General features: G+C 58.2%; 1 protein-coding gene across 3 annotated transcripts; it reads right to left on the bottom strand.

The window, feature by feature from the left end:
* Positions 1 to 783: 783 nt before the first annotated feature.
* AARS2 (alanyl-tRNA synthetase 2, mitochondrial) lies at positions 784 to 12,262 on the bottom strand. Of its 3 annotated transcripts, XM_040249552.1 has the most exons (22): positions 12,021 to 12,262; positions 11,166 to 11,357; positions 10,506 to 10,651; positions 10,111 to 10,278; positions 9,182 to 9,326; positions 8,455 to 8,600; positions 8,167 to 8,275; positions 7,768 to 7,806; positions 7,555 to 7,666; positions 7,006 to 7,139; positions 6,471 to 6,615; positions 6,082 to 6,254; positions 5,810 to 5,923; positions 5,568 to 5,708; positions 4,741 to 4,878; positions 4,540 to 4,649; positions 4,279 to 4,387; positions 3,864 to 3,986; positions 3,548 to 3,658; positions 2,894 to 2,977; positions 2,680 to 2,790; positions 784 to 2,243 (listed from the first exon to the last, which is right to left on the bottom strand). In XM_040249552.1, exons 1-22 carry the CDS (start codon positions 12,255 to 12,257, stop codon positions 2,079 to 2,081), a joined length of 2,952 nt encoding a protein of 983 aa, XP_040105486.1. In that variant the 5' UTR covers positions 12,258 to 12,262; the 3' UTR covers positions 784 to 2,078. The 3 variants fall into 3 exon arrangements, with proteins under 3 accessions (XP_040105486.1, XP_040105484.1, XP_040105485.1); XM_040249550.1 differs by having other exon boundaries at positions 3,548 to 3,986; XM_040249551.1 differs by having other exon boundaries at positions 2,680 to 2,977.
* Positions 12,263 to 12,722: the final 460 nt, after the last annotated feature.

The following is a 12,722-nucleotide window of genomic DNA, read 5'->3' as shown; positions in this document are numbered from 1 at the left end:
CTCACTGTGGTGACTATGTGTTAAGATCCAGGCTTTCAGTCAGTGTACTGAACAGTGGCCCCTGCCACAGTAGCTAAGATCCACAGTTGCGACCTCTCAGGACTGCAAGCAGAGGGCAGGGGCTCCAGGCCCCTTTCAAGCCCTCATCAGTGATTTACCAACTAATCATCACTGCCTCAATTAGAATGAGCAATCACGCAAGAAATGCTATCAGGAAGACCTGCTCTGCTCTAAAATTTTGACTAAATGCCCCCAGAACTTCGCAGCCAGGGAGGCTCTGACTTGGGGATGGGTCCCCTGAGTTCCCCTTCCTTCATCCAGCAACAGAGATCTTCGAACAGAGGTGGAGCTCAGGTGTCTGGCTTGGTCCTGGGTGGATTCACTTTGGGAGGGAAAGACAACTGCCCTTCATTCCACACCTTCCTCCTGCTCTGAGCTGCCAATCCCAGCTTCAGCTCAGGTTTGGGGCAGGTGCTTTGCAAGTCGTTTTAAAAGAGAAGGCTTGGGACTGCTCTGGTGGTACAGTGGGTGAGAATCCACCTGCCAATGCATGGATTGAATCCCTGGTCCGGGAAGGGTCTACACATCACAGAACTAAGCCCGCGTGCCACGAGTGAGCCCACATTCTGCAACACTGAAGCCCTGGTGCCCCAGAGCCCGTGGTCCACAAGAGAAGCCACCGCAATGAGAAACCTGTGCACTGCAACAGAGAGTAGCCCCCACTCGCCCCAACTAGAAAGCCTGCAGGCAGCAATGACAACCCAGCACAACCAACAATAAATAAAACATTTTAAAAAATGTGTTTAAAAAAGAGTAGGCTTGCTTTGGCTCTGTTCCCTTCTGACCCCAAGACCTGCACCTGCCCCTCAGGCCTCTGCACTGACTCTGCCCTCAGATGTCCATGGGGCTTACACCCTCCCAACCCCAGTCTGCTCTCTCCATAGACCTCATCCCCATCTGATACCTTCTTCTTTCTCTTCATTGCTGTTTCCCCAAGGGAAGAAAGCACCACAAGAGCAGGAAGTTCTGTTTGTTTCTTGCCATAGTCTCAGCAACTGATCAGCCCTTGTTGGGTTGTTTGTTTGGCTCTGCAGGGTCTTCGTTGCAGCATGCAGGTTCTTCAGTTTATAGTGTGGCATGTGGGATCGTAGTTCCCCGATCAGGGATCAAACTTAAGCCCTTTGCATTGGGAGCTTGGAGTCTCAGCCCCATCAGGGAAGTCCCTGTTGGCTCATTTTATCAACAAATCATCAGAGCCTTCATTAAAATGAGAAATTGTTAATGAAATAAGTGACACCAGAAAGGATCTGCCCAGCTCTCAGGCCTTTCACATGACACTTTTCAATCTTGGCTAGGGAGGCCTTTGTGGGTGCTCAGAACAGGCTGGCACAGCGGGCTTGGCCAAGTGCTTGTGGTGGTGATGAGGGGAGTTCAGATCTGGATGCCAGGTGGCCTTTCAGTCCAGTGTGAAGGGTCAAATTGGGGATGGGCAGCCATGTCAGGTGGCTGAGACGGGAAAGGTTGCTTTTTTTTTAGGTGAAAGAATGTCCTGGAGATTCCTGTGTGTGTGTGCTAAGTTGCTTCAGTCGTGTCTGGCTCTTTGCAACCCTATGGACCAGAGCCCACCAGGCTCCGCCCATGTGATTCTCCAGGCAAGAATACTGGAGTGGAGAGCCATTCCCTTCTCTAGGGATCTTCCCGACCCAGGGATCAAACCTCGGCCTCTTACATCTCCTGCGTTGGCAGGTGAGTTCTTTACCATTAGCGCTACCTAGGAAGCCCTCTGGAGCTTCCTATCCTGTGAAATACTTTTTAATGAACAATTGCAGCCAGAACAGTCATGTACGTCTTCACCTTCACCTCGCCGGGTCTATGTTCAGGCTCACTTCTGCCTTCCCCAGCCCCTTCTCGCGTCTGTGCAGGTCCCAGCCCAGGGCACCCTCTTGGCTCAGCTGCTTGGCCTCCAGACTTGAGTCCTCTGCTGAGCCTCCGGGGAGGTTCTGCTGGCTCCTTCAGGGCTGCAGGCACTGCCCTGGCCGCAGTCTCTTCAGCGTGTGTGAGCCCCTGCGTGAGCCTGCTCAGAGCTGGTTGAGGGCATAGGCTCGGGCTGCGCTGAGGGCAGCTTCCAGGTCAGCAGTGCTTCCAGTGCCCTGGGCCACCACTCGAGAGCCCCAGGCTTTACCCCCCATGTGGCTGCACACGGCCACCGCCCAAGCCTCTGCTGTGAAGGCTGGCGTGGCACTCTGGGGACAGAAACAGAAGGGGCAGTGAGGCAGAGCAGCCCTCCCTGCCCCTCCCACTCAGTGAACCCTGGAGAGTGGAGTCACGGTGAGCAGAGCCCTCTTGCAAGCTGGCACATGGTGGGGGTGGGTAAGTGCGTGCGGAGACAGGAGACGGATGGGCTGGGAATGCATGTATAGAGGTTGATGAATGGCTGCTACCTATTTGCAAGAAATATGTAGCCTGGAGGGTGGGGTGGTGGGAACTGAGGGAATCCTTTGAGGGTGGGGTGGGAGGGCGTGGGTTAGGGACAAGGAGGTGGCCCTGTCCCCATCCTGGGGTATCCTCAGAGATCACCTCTACCCAGCCGTGGCTCTCGGGTGGGAGGAATAAAAGACAAGGGATCAGCAAGCTGGACTACGAGATGAGTGGGGTGGGGGCTGCCCTCCCCGCACTCACCTGGGCCACCTGACAGGCACACAGCACCTGTCCCAGAGGCTGGGGGCTGAGGAGCAGCACAGATGTGCTGGGCGCCTGCTTGCACAGCTGTCGGACCACCTTCACCAGCATCTGCGTGGAGGAGGGCAGATGGCAACCTCGCAGCTCCCAGCTTCCTCCCCGCCAGGACTTTCCCCTCTCCACAGCCTGGGCCCACCCCACACCCAACGCTTACAGAGAGGGACTCTGTGGAAACTGTGTCCACAATCAGGGGGCCCTCCGTGTGCCGCTGGAGCAGCTCCTGGGTTTTCTGTGCAGCCTAGGAGGCAGGAAGAACACTGCAGGGGTCGGGCTGGGAAGCAATCAGCCCCCACTTCTGAACTGAGCCCCAGTCCAGAAATCCCCTCCCACGCCCTCCGTCCCCCAGCAAAGGTGCCAGCGGCTCTGCCGAGAATGGCCGCCTTGTTTTGGGTCCCCTCTGTGTCCTTCCTCTCCTGCCTCTCTCCTCCTTTTCGTTATAGCTCCAGGGCCCTACACTTGGGCCGCTGAAGGTGAAGGGACTAAGGCTGCAGCACAGATGGGCGAGGGCGGGCGGAGGGAGGAGGAGCCACAGTCAAGGAGCAATTAGGGCTGAATGGTGTAATCAAGTTAGCTTCCTGGAGGGAGAGTCTCAGCCAGGCTTGGGAGTTGGGGGAGAGACCCAGTTTGGCAGAGAGAAGTGTGGGAATGACCTGGTGATGGCACCCAGGTGGCAGGAGAGGCAGCAACTGCCACCCACCCCCACTCCCCGCCAGGCCTGGGGTGTCTCCGCGTGCGTGCTAGAGCATCTCTGATGCTCACCAGGTGTGCCTGCCCTCTGCCCCGTGGGGTGCAACCGCACCCCCCTCACCTGCCCCGTTTCCAGTTTCCGGACGGCAGTGTTGGCACGCCGCTGCAGCGCCTTCAGTGTGGCCTGAAGCTCCCGCCGCTGCCACTGGGGCATCATGGCGGTGTCCACGGCCTGTGGTCCGAAGCAGCATGTCACTCCCTGGCCCCACTGAGTCATGGTCCCTGAGGCAGGGACCAGCAGGGCCGGGGAAGAGGTCACACCCCCCCAGACAAACAACAAACATCTGGGCTGGGGATGCTGGGGGGAGACGGGCAGGGTCGGGGAGGGGAACAGGGCCAGGCGGAGGGGGCAGCTCCATGGGGAGGGTGGCCCTCACGTCGGTGAGTCGCCCCATGTCCTTGGACAGCCGATGCGCCTCTGCCACATGCTGGCTGCCCTGACTGAGCCGAGCTGCGGCTGCTTCCACATCCTGGGCCAGGCTCTGGCCCACCTCTCGGGCCTGTAGGGAGGGCACAGGATGGTCAGGGCAGTGTGGCATACCTGCCCTCCCCAAGGCAGGGGTTCTTGACCTATTGCTGGGCAGGGACAAGTTAGAAACATTTAACAATCAAGACTCATCAAGGTATTGAATGATGACAACAGATGCCAGCTGCCAGCAGCCTGTATGGCTTAGTGCACAGGTATGAATCCCGGTTCTGCTGCTGGGCATTCCCTGGTCCGAGAGCATCAGCTGTGTGCTCCCTGACCCATCCATACCCAGAGAAGCTTCCCGGCCCCGCTGGTGTGCTGACCTGCTGGGCCTGCTCCCCAGTGACGGCCAGCAGGCGGGTGACGCCCTTGACGAGCTGGCGCTCTCCGATGACGACCAGGTCTCTTATAGCCCCTGTGCGAAGCAGGTGCCTGGGGGCAGAGGGAGGGAGGAGGAAGTCTGGGTGATGATTGGAGAGAGAAGAGCAGCTAGAGCTCCAAACCAGGGGCTGGTGGCTCCAGGGACGAGGGAAGGGAGGAGGTCCAGGGCCCCAGGCGGGGGTGGGCAGAGAGGAGTGACTCACGTCCCACAGCATAGCTCCACAGAGGTGTGCAGCGCGGCCCGGGAGGCGGGGTCCAGCGCATGGGCTACGGGCACGCCCACGGATACCACCCGCACAGGGTCTGGGTATACCTGACAGCGAGAGGCACAGGTCTGTTAACAGGCCCGTGAGTGGGGCTGTGGTCACTCACACGATCTCCACCAACGGGGCCCCCCAACTCACCTCATCCAGGGAGCGCAGCCCGGGGATGTGGGCAGTGCGTGCCAGGGCCACCTCCTCCATGTACACGGCCTCATCCCGCCCCACGGCCTTCTGCACAGTGACCTCCACTGCCCGGAGCTGCTCTGGGGTCAATGGGGCCTGGGGGGTTGTGGGGGAAATAGACCGACAGGCAGTCAGCCCCGTGCCTGGGAGCGATGCATGAAGAAGCAGTCAGTGTTCACTGAACTAGCCCCAGGCTGGGCTAGTGAACAGTGCCTAGTACATAACACGTACTCAATACGTTTGTGGAGCTGACAGTTCTTTTCCTTAGAAAGCTACCCGGGAACTGGGCCTATTGGAAGCAGCAGGCCTTTCACTAGACACTGAAAGTTGATAAAGAAACAGAAGACAGAGGCTCTGTACTTCAGGAGCTTACAACAGAGGGTGGCCAGGGGAAGAGAAATACAGCATGGTGGAGATGCAGGAGCAAGGAGGGAGTCATCAGGCAGAATGGGATTCAGTCAGTGCGCACCTCCTGCAGGATTTGACCCAGATGGACATGGAGACAGGATGACAGATAAGGAAGAGGGCAGCTCAGCTTGTGCAAGAGCGGCCTGGGTAACAGCAGGGACAAGGAAGCCGGGTGGCTGGAGGCCAAGAGAGGACTCCAGACACCGGCTTGCCTGACCCTCACTGGCGCAGGAGCAGCCTGATGGGAAGCGCCCCCACCCAAGGTCCCCCAGAGACTGAGCGAGGGGAATCCGGCCCTCTTACTGGTCAAACTCCCACACCACCAGACTCTAAGCCAGTCGCCTCGTGTGAAGGCTGCCTCTCCGTGCCCAGCTCACCTGCGTGGCCACGTCGAAGCGCAGCCGCTCGGGACTGAGGTGGGAGCCTCGCTGCTCTGTGCCGGGGCCCAGGGCCTCCCGCAGCGCCCAGTTGAGCAGGTGGATGGCCGTGTGCTTCTCCATGCAGCTCAGACGCCAGGCCTGAAACGCTTCTGTCACCCAGGGCCCTGGGTGCGGGTGGGGTGGGGAGAGAGGAGGGGCTGCAGGACGCGGAGGACAAACAGCGGGGGTGGCGTCCTCACCTCGTCTACGTGCAGCTGCACCTGGTCCCCCACCCTGAGGCGCTCAGGGGCCGCCACCTCATGCAGGATGAAGCCTCCGCAGACCTGGGCTCGGGCCACTGGGAAGAGCACGTCCTGGGGAAGGGCAGGGCCGAGGCACTGAGTGCCTGCCGCCTCTCCCTCCCCTGGCTCCTTCTGGCTCAGGAGAACTGGGGATTCTGTGTGTGGGTGTGTCTGTGTATGTGTGTGTCTGTGGCAGGTGTTGGGGGAGGTGGTGGTCGGCGGGGGCTCACCTGCTGGCCCACCAGCACCAGGTAGCCTCGGTCGGAAGCCTGGCCTCCCTGTTCAGCGTAGAAGTTGGTTTTGTCCAAGAGGAGGCCACAGCGCTGGCCGTCCCCCACGGAGGCCACAGCTGTCCCATCTTCTGTATACAGCTGGAGCACCTGGGCCTCACAGGTGCCGAACTCTGCCAGGGCCGAGACTGCTTATCAGTGCCAGGCAGGGGCTTGGGCCCACGCCTCCCTTGAAGCCAGTCTGCAGGGGCAGGGGGGGGCACTTCCAGCCGGGACCCACAGCGACCCCTGGCGGCTCCCCTGGGGAAGGCACAGGCCTGGTGGCCTCTCTGTCCTCCCAATCGCGGTCAGGCAAGTCTGTGGCCACCCGCCTCAGGCCAGGCTCTCACCGTAACCGCCGCCCGGTCGCAGGGAGTAGCTGTACTTGGGGCTGTCATCGGTTGGGGGCACCCCTCGGCGCTGCAGCTCCCCCAGGGCGTGGACGTTGAGTCGCAGTCCCTGCTCCTGAACCGGCTCGGCCTGCAGTGCCCGGTGCTGTGGGACAGGCATGCATGCAGGAGGGGTTGTGTGGAGACCTGCCTCCGCGACACAGCTTGTGCACCCTGCACCCCCTCTGGAATAAGCCCTCGGGCTGGGCTGGCTGCTGGAGGCCCTGGGCTGGCTGGTGAACCTTCCCTCATGCAGGGGTCTCAGGACCAGGACCCCTGCGGCCCCTGATGGCCGCTCTGAGGACTTGTGCCAGCCTCTCCCCTTCTGCTCCTCTGTGTGCCCCCTGCACTGGCCTTCCTCTCTGCGGGCTCCGGGTGGGGGCTGAGCGAGGGGCCAGACCCTACCTCAGCCTCCTGTTTCCCTCTTCCCACAAGATCCCAGGACTGGGGGAGGGGCTGTGACCCAACAGAACCGGTGGGGCGGCCCAGCCAGTACCTGGGCCTCCTCCTGGGCCAGCCGCTCCAGTCCAGCAGTGTCCAGCTGTACCCCCTTCTCCTCCAGCATCAGCTCCACCAGGTCCAGGGGGAGCCCCAGGTTCCCAGACAGTGACAGGGACCAGGCCACTTCGGCTTTGAGGGAGGAAGACGATGGTCATCAGGGCTATTGAGGGAGGGAGTGGGGAGAAGTACGGGCCAGGGCTTTTCCGCCCACAGAAGCTACCAGGTGCCAAGCACACGGGCCCTCTCCCTGCGCTGGGCAGGCCCCAGAAGAGGGTCACCTTCAGGCTCCAAAGCAAGAGCTGGGGGTAGCCCAGGGTCCTCCCTTGGCAAATGTCATTTCAGAGGAGGGCAGTGCATTCGCAGCCTGCAGCCAGCCTTGGAAAGCAGAGACCAGAGGCGGGGCCAGCCTGGGCAGTAGGGAAGTGAGGAGAAGCAGGGCGGTGGTGGAGAGAGTAGGGGAGAGAGATGTCGGGCCGGGGACGTGAAGCCTGGGCTTGGCTCATCTAAGTGGGGCCCTCAAACCACGGCCAGGCGTCCTGCTCACCTGGGAACACATCAGAAGGCCCCAGGCGCTTCAGGGTCCTCTCGATGACCCGCCGACCACGCTGCAGGGAGGCCAGGAAGGCCACCTCATCCTCCGACACCAGGCTGGCTATCTGAACAGGGGCAGGGCAGGGCTGCAGCCGGGCCTCCTAAGAGGAAGAGCCTCTCCCCACCACTCTCGTCAGCCCTTCCCTCTCCCACCCGAGTCCAGTACCTGGGCTGAGCTCCTCCGCAATTCCGGATAAGCATCTCCCTGGGGACAGTACAGAGGCCCGAGGCAGTGTCAGAGGCAACAGGGCCCACTGTGTACCTCCAACCTGGCCCTCTCTGGGGACACCTGCCTTGGGGGCTCAGAGAGGCTGATGGATGGCGGAAGGTCCAAATGGGTAATCAGCTTTTTTAGGGAGGGGTGGGCATGATACAGGCAGAAGGGGGTCCTGAGGTCAAAGGCTCAGCAGCCTGGGCAAGGAGGCTCCCTGCTTTCTGAAAGCCCACTGAGAAGACTCTGGGTTAGACACTTAGGGTGGGGAACCAGGGTAGGGTCACTGGGTTCAGTGACAGGCTCTCCAAGTCCCCTGGGAGGCCCAGGGAAGCGATGAAGCTCTGCCCTTACCAGTGTCTCCACCACTACAGGCACCAGGCTGCCCAGGAAGCCAGGTGGTGCCTGCAACACCTCAGTAGAGAACCGCACAGCTCGACGGAGGATCCGACGAAGTACTAGCCTAGAAGGGGTCAGAGCCCAGATATGAGCCCCCAGAAGCCCTGGGTCAGCAGGGAGGGGAAAAGGGAGGGCAAGACACAGAGTGTATGCTCCCTTTCTCCTCCGCCTGCCATCCCCTCCCTCCTCTCCCCTGCAGCCCGCAGCAACCCCTGCCGTTCACTGTAGCCCTTCTAGACTCACGGGGCGCCTGACATCCCAGGGGAGACACCGTCAGCGATGCAGACACTGAGTGTGCGGATGTGATCAGCCACCACGCGGTATGCTGTGTCTATGCGCCCCTCATCTGCTGCCCCAACGCGGCCCGAGTAAGGGGGTGCCCCGCAACCCTGGAAGCAGGAGAAGAGACATGGCTGCTGGCCCTGCCATTCACATTAGTCAAGTCAAGAACCTGGGGGCCAGCCTTGACTTGGCTCTGCTCTCAGCATCTAATCCATCAGTAGGGGCTTTTGCATCTACTTCCAGAGATCTTTCAAATCCATCTACTTTTCTCCACTTCCTCTGCTACCAGCCTAAGCCACACCTTGTCTTATCTGAACTATGAAACAGCCTCCCAATTTCTCAGCTTCTACTCCAGTTGCCCTCCAGCGCATCCTCCGCACAGCAACAGGAATGTCTTTTAAAAGTGACAATCAGGGAATTCCCTGGTCAATATAGGGGCCTGGGTTCGATCCCTGGTTGAGGAACTAAGATCCCACATGCCACACTAAGTACGTGCACCGCAACTACTGAGCAAAGAGTGAGGCGCAGTATCAGGCTGTAAACGTGAACTGGAGCCTCACATTCTTGGCTGCTCACTGTCCCCGCAGCGGGAATACTCTTGAGTTCTCAATAAAGGGAGAAACCAGTGGTGGTGAGCCCTGAGGACCGCAGGTCAGAGTGGCTTCTGGAAGGGAAGAGGCGAGTTTACCTGGTGTATGGCGTTGAGCAGCGGGGAAAAGAGGTCGGTGTCGTAGGTGGAGAGCCTGCCTTGCAGCACGGCCACCAGCCTTTCCAGGCCCATTCCCGTGTCCACGTGCCGCTGGGGCAGGGGCTGCAGGCTTCCGTCTGCCTCTCTGGCCAGGTGTACGGAAAAGGTGTGCAAGGTGAGGCCCCCACAGGACTGCAGGCATGATGCTCAAGTGGCATAAAGGGATGAGGAGGGGATTCAGGGGGCCGACAGCAAGAGGAACCAGTGGGCAGTATCACCTCACCCCCCTCATCCCCCAAAGCAGACGATGATAGCCTTGGGTCCTCTCCTTTCTCATAAAGGGTGACTGGGCCGTCGCCTGGACCCAGACCTCCACTTTCTGGGACACAATTCTTTGCTTTATAAAGAGGCATGTCAAAGCTGGTATAAAAAATCTTAAGAGATTATCAAATTCAACTCCATCTTATGATAAGAGAGCAGAGTCCAAAGACCCACAGTGTCTAGTTGCAATGTCATGGGCAAAGAAGAGGACTCAATTGGTTACTATCTGAAAAGAGTTTAGAAATATGCCTGAAACTGAAAGTGTTAGTCGCTCACTCATGTCTGACTCTTTGTCACCCCATGGACTGTAGCCCGCCAGGCTCCTCTGTCCATGGAATTCTTCAGGCCAGAATACTGGAGTGGGTAGCCATTCCCTTCTCCAGGGGATCTTCCTGACTCAGGGAATGAACCCAGGTCTCCTGCATTATAGGCAGATTCTTTACAATCTGAGCCACCAGGAAAGCCCCCAGAAATAGGCCTGGCACACTGCAAATGCCGTTTAAGTATTTGTTTTCATAAATTTGATCCATAAATGGATCAAAGTCTCCTGACTGCCAACTTTTTCACTTTCAGTCAGGGATTTCCCTCCTCCTCCAGCAACCCATTACCTGTTGTGTTGCATGAAGACCAGATTCCAAAGCTCCACCAGCTGGGGGGCCCCAGCCCCACCAGCCAGGTCATAGTGTATCTCAGTGCAGGGCCCACAAGGCCCAGTATCCCCCATCTCCCAGAAATTCTCCTCAGGCCCAAAGGAGAGCACGTGACTGGCAGGCACCCTGAGAAGAAAGCCAGATGGATAGTGGGAGACAAAGGCAGAAGCCGGGGACTCCCCTACACCACCCCTGCTATCTGCCAGGAGAGCCCTTCCATTAAGCTCAGCAGGAGGAGGAACAGGGCTGACCCTACAGTATCACAGGATACACTAAGACTCTGAGGTCCGGTGTTGGTTATTTTCCAGTTTTCTTGTGCTCCAGGAGTGGGACATAAGTGGGGGTGGACTCACCCTAAGTTGAGCCAGATGTCCCTGCTCTCCAAGTCTGGGCCCAGCCCAGCCTTGGGGTCACCACCAAAGTAGGAGACCCAGAGCCTGTCCTCAGGGATCCCATAGACCTGAGTCAGCAGCTCCCAGGCCATGCTGCAAGCCTCCTCCTGTAGTGGAAATCCAGTGGGAAAAGGAAGACAGGTGAGAAGGCCCCACTGACGTGCCCATCAAGCCATAAGAGTTCCACCCTCAGCTTAAGACAAGACCATTTCCACTGCCCACCTGGTTTCCAGAACAAGCCATGACTCTTTCTGCTTCTGAGATTTTCCTCCATAGACAGTGTCCTTGCTTCTAAATCCAATTTTCTTTCAGGCACCACCTTCTCCATGAAATCCCCTACCCACCTCAGCCTGAGAGGACTTTTAACTCCTGCATTTGGACCATTTATTTACAATAATTATTATTCAGCCATTAGGCATGAGGCATAGTCCTGGTCCTCAAGGAATTTACAGCCCAACCAAGAAAGCGAGACACATTTCTATTATATGTGTCCATTGAGTACTGTGTCTGGTATAAGGCCCTGCTTAAGCCAACTCTAACAGTAGAGACAGGATTAACCTTGACTCCTTTCTTGGCTGACCACTGACCCTTTCCTAGCTCCAGGGCTTCCTGGGGACTCACCTTAAAATATTCACCCCCAAAGGCCCAATTGCCCAGCATCTCAAAGAAAGTATGATGGGAAAGGTCTCGGCCCACATCCTCCAGGTCGCTGTGGCGTCCTCCAGCCCTCACACATTTCTGGCTGTTGGCTACCCGCCGGAAGCCTGCCATCTCGCTTCGTGGATCCACAGTGCCCAGGAAGATTGGCTTGAACTGGAAACACAGGAAGGGAGAGAGAGATATCCTAATAGAAGGGAAACGTAGGGAGTGGGCATAGAAATGGTGATTCGGATTGAGGGCTGTCCATGGCCCCTGAGAGTACAGTGAAGTCTTGGCCGGGGGCGGGGGGGCAACTTGGGAGCACCCATCTCTGGTGGTGTCTGAGCAGACAAATCATGAAAGACTCTGCTAGTAAAATGAGAACGAATGTGTTGGTGGCTAGAAACAGGGCCAGTCTACAGAGGGTAAGTGGTGCTCAAAGTCGAAAGCTTAGAGCACACAGGCTAGCACAGTAGCATGTACTCAACAAACATTTATTTTAATGAATGATACCTTTATTTAAAAAAAAAACATAAATGAAGCCAGACTTCCCCCACCAGTCTGCCCCCATGGGACTCCACACTTGCCATTCCAGGAACTAAAAGTCAACCTTCACCCGCCATTCCTGGAACTAAAACTCAACCTTAACTCAGAAGTTTCCGAATGAGTTCTCCCCAAGCCCTAATTTGCACCCCAAACTCTGCCCAATCACGCACAAGCTCTCTTTCCCCGAAAGGTAGGAGCTCCGCCCTTTGCGTCTCTTGCCCAATCCCGCAACGCCTTTCTCTAAGAAAAAAACTGCAAACTCCGCCCAGACCTGCGTGGTTCAGCCTCTACCTGGTTCATGCCTGCATTGACGAAAAGCAAACTGGGGTCGCCGCGGGGCCTCACGGATGCGGAGGGCACCAAGCGGTGGCCATGGCGGTCCCGAAAGAAGCTCAGGAAGGCGTCCCGCACGGCCGCGGCCTGGGTTGGAGGGACCTCCGATGAGAGCGCCCGAAGGCCCCGCCATGAGGGCGACCTTCGAATGGCCCGCCGAAGTCGCCCCGCTGCGGCTGCCACCGACGCCGCCATCTTAACTGGGGGCAATACTTCACGAGGTCAAAGGGTATCGCAGGGATAGAAGTAACGAGAGGAGGCCCCGGCGTTTCCTACAGCGACCCCTGGCGGCAGGAGGACTCAGGACCGCTTCTGGCTCACGGTAGAAGTGATTGGCAAGAAGGCGCCTGCAGGAGTCCACCTAACTTAATAACACAAGCGGCCTGGCGCGTTCAGTTCAGTTCAGTCGCTCAGTCGTGTCCGACTCTTTGCGATCCCATGAATTGCCGCACGCCAGGCCTCCCTGTCCATCACCAACACAAACTCATGTCTATCGAGTCGGTGATGCCATCCAGCCATCTCATCCTCTGTGGTCCCCTTCTCCTCCTGCCCCCAATCCCTCGCAGCATCAGAGTCTTTTCCAATGAGTCAACTCTTTGCATGAGGTGGCCAAAGTACTGAAGTTTCAGCTTTAGCATCATTCCTTCCAAAGAACACCCA

This window comes from Oryx dammah, unplaced genomic scaffold (assembly GCF_014754425.2).
Source record: "Oryx dammah isolate SB20612 unplaced genomic scaffold, SCBI_Odam_1.1 HiC_scaffold_11, whole genome shotgun sequence".
Lineage (NCBI taxonomy): Eukaryota > Metazoa > Chordata > Mammalia > Artiodactyla > Bovidae > Oryx > Oryx dammah.
This window is presented reverse-complemented; position numbering and strand designations above follow the sequence as displayed.